We start from the raw sequence: 5,091 nt of genomic DNA, 5'->3' as shown, positions 1-5,091 counted from the left end.
ACCGAATTATACAAAATGTGTATGTATAAACAAAATGATTTGAAACAAGCAGTTTTGTCCAGGTAGGCCTACTATCTATTGCATGGCATGTCATATAGTACACTATCAAACAAAAACTCAGACAGCATTTGATAGTGATATTTACCAATTTCCTGTAAGTGCCACTATGAAATAACGCATAGTAAAGAACTTTGCTTTAAATAACAAAACAATAATAAATCGGTTATCTTTAAAACAAAGTTTAGGAAGGAGCTTCTCCCAGGAGGCTTTTTCATAAAACACGAGGATTTGATGTATGCTGCTTCTAGATAAAACTACACATAAAATAAAAAGAAATTATAAAATGCTCAATGTTTAAAAAAAAATGGATTAAGAAATAGTACAAGATACGCTTATACACTGGTCTTTAAAGCCAATTTTTAGCGTACTTTTTCACGGCAGTGTGTTCAGATTTCAGGCAGGTGGTGTCGGGTAGTAGGATGTTTTCGATGAAGTCCAGGGCTCCTGAGATATAACAGGTTTCAGCAGCACCAGCAGTGGTTGTATAATATGTTATGGTGCCATAAATCTTAATACCTTAATCGGCAGGAGCGGCGGGTGGGGTTATGGAGAGCAGAAGACTCGGACGTCCTCCTCCTCACGCAGGTAAGACCGTGCGGACTGCCGCCGCTGCGCGAGCCTCATTTAGCGCTACGCTGCTTTTCTTAATTAGCGCCGCGAGGCCTCATTAAGTCCGCTCTAATGAATAAATATTGTATTTCATAGCCTGATTGCCAGATCGTCTCAATGCTCGAGCGTCGTAAACAATTATTTCCCTAAATATTCATCGCCCCAAAGTGGATGATCGTTTGGTATTTAATGCCAGTATTTTTCAAGTGCATCTTTATTATGCAAATTAAAATAGTTTTTTTTTTTTTGAAGCACTAGTTTGCTGCAGAACCCGAGCAATCGCACTGAGAAATAAAATTAGACAAAATAAAAAAATAAAAAATAATAAAAAAAAAAAAAAAAATCACACACAAAAGGATATTCCTTTAAGGATGTTGTGGGATCACTGTGACTGAAGCCCACTGACACCGAGATTCTCAAATCCTGTCCAGGGCTCCAACGTGAATAAACATGAGTGCTAAGAAAATAAAAGAGTTTAAAGCGTTCACACCTACACCGCATTCTTTGTCACATAAATGGCAACGTTGTGGGGGGGGGGGAGACAGCATGCTAGGGAAATGATTTACAGGTATAAAATTTCCCATTAGAGTCTGCTAATTATTTCCACACCATTAGTAGCAGTTCTCTAATGAAGGATCAGAGAAGGCGATGCAGTACATCAGTGCGCTCTAGTAAAAGCAGGACAAGTGGAGAGATGAAGCACTCTGACTGCAAGGGATGTGGAATAAAGCTCATACACTTCCATTATACTTTAAACACTCCAGTAGAGAAAAGAAGGGTGGGGGAAAAAAAAAAAAAAAAAAATCCACAAGCTCTTTTTTTTTTTTTTTTTTAATTATAAAAGCTTTTATTGGTTTGAAAAATTGTAGCATGTTTAACATCAGAAATTATTTTCCGCTAAGCGAGCTACTGATCTGCCTTTTTACTCCTTTACCAAGAAATCAGAATCAACAAGGTTTTGTAAAAATTTCAGCACTCCAATACTTACTTTAGTTTCAGTCATAAAAGGGTAACGCTAAAAGCTATTGCAAGCAGAATTACAGTATAATCTTTAAAACAGGGAAAAAAGTCACCAAGACAACAAACATTACATTTAAAACAATGCAAGTGACCACCGTAAGGTAGTCCATTAACAGCTGTCCACTCATAAGGCACAAATTTGCATAAAGTGTACATCCAAAAGGCGAATTCTATATACATCTGGACAGAAGATAAACTAAAGGTGAGCACAGACCATGGATTAAAAATCAGCAGGGTCAGCATCCCTCACTCTCATCCAGCTCCTTCCTCAGGCTACAGGGAAAAGGAAAGAAAACAAATAACCTAAGAAACTTTAAGCAACATGAGTTGAACTTTAGCTCTTTCACTTAAGTTTATATGAGAACAATACTCAATTCCACCAACTAAATAATGAAATCATTACCTCTTTAGGTACGCATGGACATTGTCATAGCCATGGTATTTAGCCAGGTAAACGAGAACACCTGTAGCACAGCGCCCCTCTCTGGCCCTGCAGAAGCTGCAGTTACAAATGCCTCTGCATGGTGGACATAGCCACTCCTTAAAAAAAAAATATTACCAAAGAAATGCTTACTATACAAAAACAATTGCATTTAAAATATTTAACAAAAGAAGCCTTAAAGAAAAACGGAAAGCGTGTACATACCGGGTTCAAAAGTGCATCATGAACTTCCTCTCCATAACGATTTCGCAGACAGGGGCCACAAAACTGACCTCTGACTCCAACACACTCAGGGTTACGGCAATTAGTCTTTGTGTCGATCGTCTTTTGGCGACACTGGTGACATGTGCTACCCTGTGGGACAAACCAAATTTCAAAACCCTGTCCTAATATCAAGCCAGTGCCACTACTGAGTAGTGCACTACTAAGCATGACTAATGTCCTAGTCAAGAAAAGGATTTAATATTTAGTATATTTAATGTATAACAGACAAGGACAACTCACTGTAGCACGATTGTAGACCTTTTCTCGGACATTGGTGCAAATATTGTCCAACTCAGCCTGGGTGATTTCCTCCACAGGTCTTACCACATGGGGGATGGCAAGAGCGCCGTTGTAGGTGCGACGACGACGTGGCTCCTGTATAAACAATTTTTACAGATTAAATTACTGTCTCTGGTGGGGGTGGGGCATCTACAAATCTGACTATTAGCCTGTGTCAAGTCTCACCGGCTCATAGTCGTCATCATCATCTTGTCTGTTACTGCGCACCAGGCTGAACTTGTCCTCTTCTTCAGGAGGTGTAGGGGGACCATTCACCAACGAACGGGAACGTGTGAGAATCCTTGGAAGACTTTCAGGGTGCTGCTTGCGACGGAAAACACGACGGGGCTAAAAGTACAGGAATGGGAAGAAGGGAAAAAAGGTTAAATACAGATAAAACCAAATATCCTATTAAGTATTCATAGAGTAACTTCTGTAACTTACTGTATTGTTTGAAGGTGGTGTTTTATTCGGGAAAAATCCAGGGACTTTGTTTAAGTCTGCCATTAGTTTAGCCAGCTACAAAACAAAAGACAATGTTTATTGAATGTTTTATTAATTTTCTAAAACAAATCATGATTTTGCATCATTGCTAAATAGTTCTCAGTAGTGTCTGCTTCATGTGATCGCTTTAAAAGCTCTTGTCAAATTAGACATTTCATCTAACACAAAAAGCAAACCAAAACAATTAAAAGTATTCTGCTACTAGTGACTTCAATCGATGCTTACATAATTTTCTTACCATGGCTTTGTTCTCTTTAATATTAAGTGCTCTCTTTGCAATGAAGTCATCTTCCTCAGTATCTAATTCTGTGTGTTTGGGAGCAGGCTCGGGACTTGGAGATTTCTTCGGAGTGACATTCCTGGCGGGGAACTTCATGGCCACCCGAAGAGTGAAAGAGCGGCGAGATTTTTTCGGGGGTTCTGATTCAGAGTCTGAATCCATTTTCTGAGAGAGAAACAAAATGGTGATGCAACGACAAAAGGTACAAGCTCACAAAAACAAAAAAAAAAGTTAAAAACAAACTGAAAACATCACTTCTGTGTGAAACAGTAAAGGTGATTTTATTGCCACTCACCATGGTACTCATCTCATTACTGAAGTCGCTTTCCTCAAAACTACTGCAGCCTTCCTCTTCTGACACGGACTTCGCTTCTAAGATTTTTTCCTGACGAGCTGAGCTTCTCGTCTGTCTGAAAGGTCTTTTCTGTGAGGGAAACCTATACATCAAAGTCCGTTCAACTAAAGCCCTGGTATTACTTAAGCTCTTTTTGTTCAATCTAAAAACAATAAATATAATACATGAAACCCTGTGCAAACTTTGTCTTTTTTTGGCAATTTGGCAAGTAATCACCAAAGTGAACTACGAATTTCCATAAAGACTGAGATCTATTAGTAAAAGGAGTTTTGTTCAAAGTGGACTCTAAGTAAAAACCAAAACTAGTATGCGAATAGTGTTAGTGCCACATCATCCGTAACTCATCACAAACACACTTAAACTGTTGACTAAATATAGATATGCAAGTTAGCTACCATCGGTGCAAAGCCATCAGAAGCGAAGCTGTCACAGCTGTCCTCAGAGGAAGAGGTCTCCATGGGGACCGGTGCCGAGTTCCGGTAACTCCTCAGGTTCATTCTGGTTGAAGGGGGCGGGGCTTGCTGACGCTGTGGCGGGAAAGAATCAAAGAGGAGCTGGTAAACACGTGAACCATGGAGTTTGCCCTTTGCAAAAAGATACAAACTAGACTTCGACACAGATTACCCCCCTGGTACACACACTTAGCCATGCTAAAACACGTTTATCAGGCAATGATTGTGCTCAAAGCAATCAGGACTAGGTTAAAATAAAAATAATAAAATGCAGTGATTTATCTGAGTTTGTGTTTCGGCTAGAAACAGCCAGGCGACGCATTTGCACAAGGCTTTAGCACTCAAATGTGCATTAGTCCAAACAAAATGGTTTTGCATGCCTAAGTCTGAGACATTTCTTTAGAAGAATAAAGGCAACTGTCATTTTTAATGCATTATAAAAAACACACAACTGAACTATCAAATCTAAAAACAGTATTAGAATTGCAAAAGAAACAACACTTCGAAATTGGCAGCAAAAGACAAAAACTTTCACATACCTTAGGACGCATTGTTCTGTTTCTCTACCTAGAGGTTGCTGCCGCTGGTGTGTGTGCTCTGAGTAAAGTATGAGAATTGAGAACGAGAGAGTTTGCTATAGGACACTGAGGAAGTTCGCGGGAAACCTTTGGAGGCGTGGTCCTGTTCGCGCCACGGCAGAGTCCTGCAAGATGCCTAACATCTTTCTAAAATAACTCCATATGACGACCACACTATATAGTGTTTGGCTAAGTACATAACCCTGGTGTTAAACTAGAAGTGTATGGCGCAAACACCAAATGTTATT

The 5,091-nt window shown here is 39.5% G+C and overlaps 1 protein-coding gene across 1 annotated transcript; it reads right to left on the bottom strand.

The window, feature by feature from the left end:
• Positions 1-1,632: 1,632 nt before the first annotated feature.
• cdca7a (cell division cycle associated 7a) lies at positions 1,633-4,949 on the bottom strand. The gene is made up of 10 exons (XM_053496514.1): positions 4,805-4,949; positions 4,209-4,340; positions 3,754-3,882; positions 3,417-3,623; positions 3,119-3,193; positions 2,861-3,022; positions 2,636-2,770; positions 2,336-2,485; positions 2,093-2,229; positions 1,633-1,962 (listed from the first exon to the last, which is right to left on the bottom strand). The coding sequence occupies exons 1-10, from the start codon at positions 4,814-4,816 to the stop codon at positions 1,926-1,928; spliced, it is 1,176 nt and encodes a 391-aa protein (XP_053352489.1). The 5' UTR covers positions 4,817-4,949; the 3' UTR covers positions 1,633-1,925.
• Positions 4,950-5,091: the final 142 nt, after the last annotated feature.

The sequence above is a fragment of the Clarias gariepinus genome, chromosome 5, assembly GCF_024256425.1.
Source record: "Clarias gariepinus isolate MV-2021 ecotype Netherlands chromosome 5, CGAR_prim_01v2, whole genome shotgun sequence".
Lineage (NCBI taxonomy): Eukaryota > Metazoa > Chordata > Actinopteri > Siluriformes > Clariidae > Clarias > Clarias gariepinus.
The sequence above is the reverse complement of the archived record's forward strand: the minus strand, read 5'-3'. Positions and strand labels throughout refer to the sequence as shown.

What these genes read in the sequence shown, in the direction of transcription:
- cdca7a (XM_053496514.1), bottom strand. An exon ending in CTGATGGCTTTGCACCGATG is followed by an intron (nt 3,883 to 4,208) that starts GTAGCTAACTTG and finishes TTTCCCTCACAG; the next exon opens with AAAAGACCTTTCAGACAGAC. An exon ending in ATGATGACGACTATGAGCCG is followed by an intron (nt 2,771 to 2,860) that starts GTGAGACTTGAC and finishes TTGTTTATACAG; the next exon opens with GAGCCACGTCGTCGTCGCAC.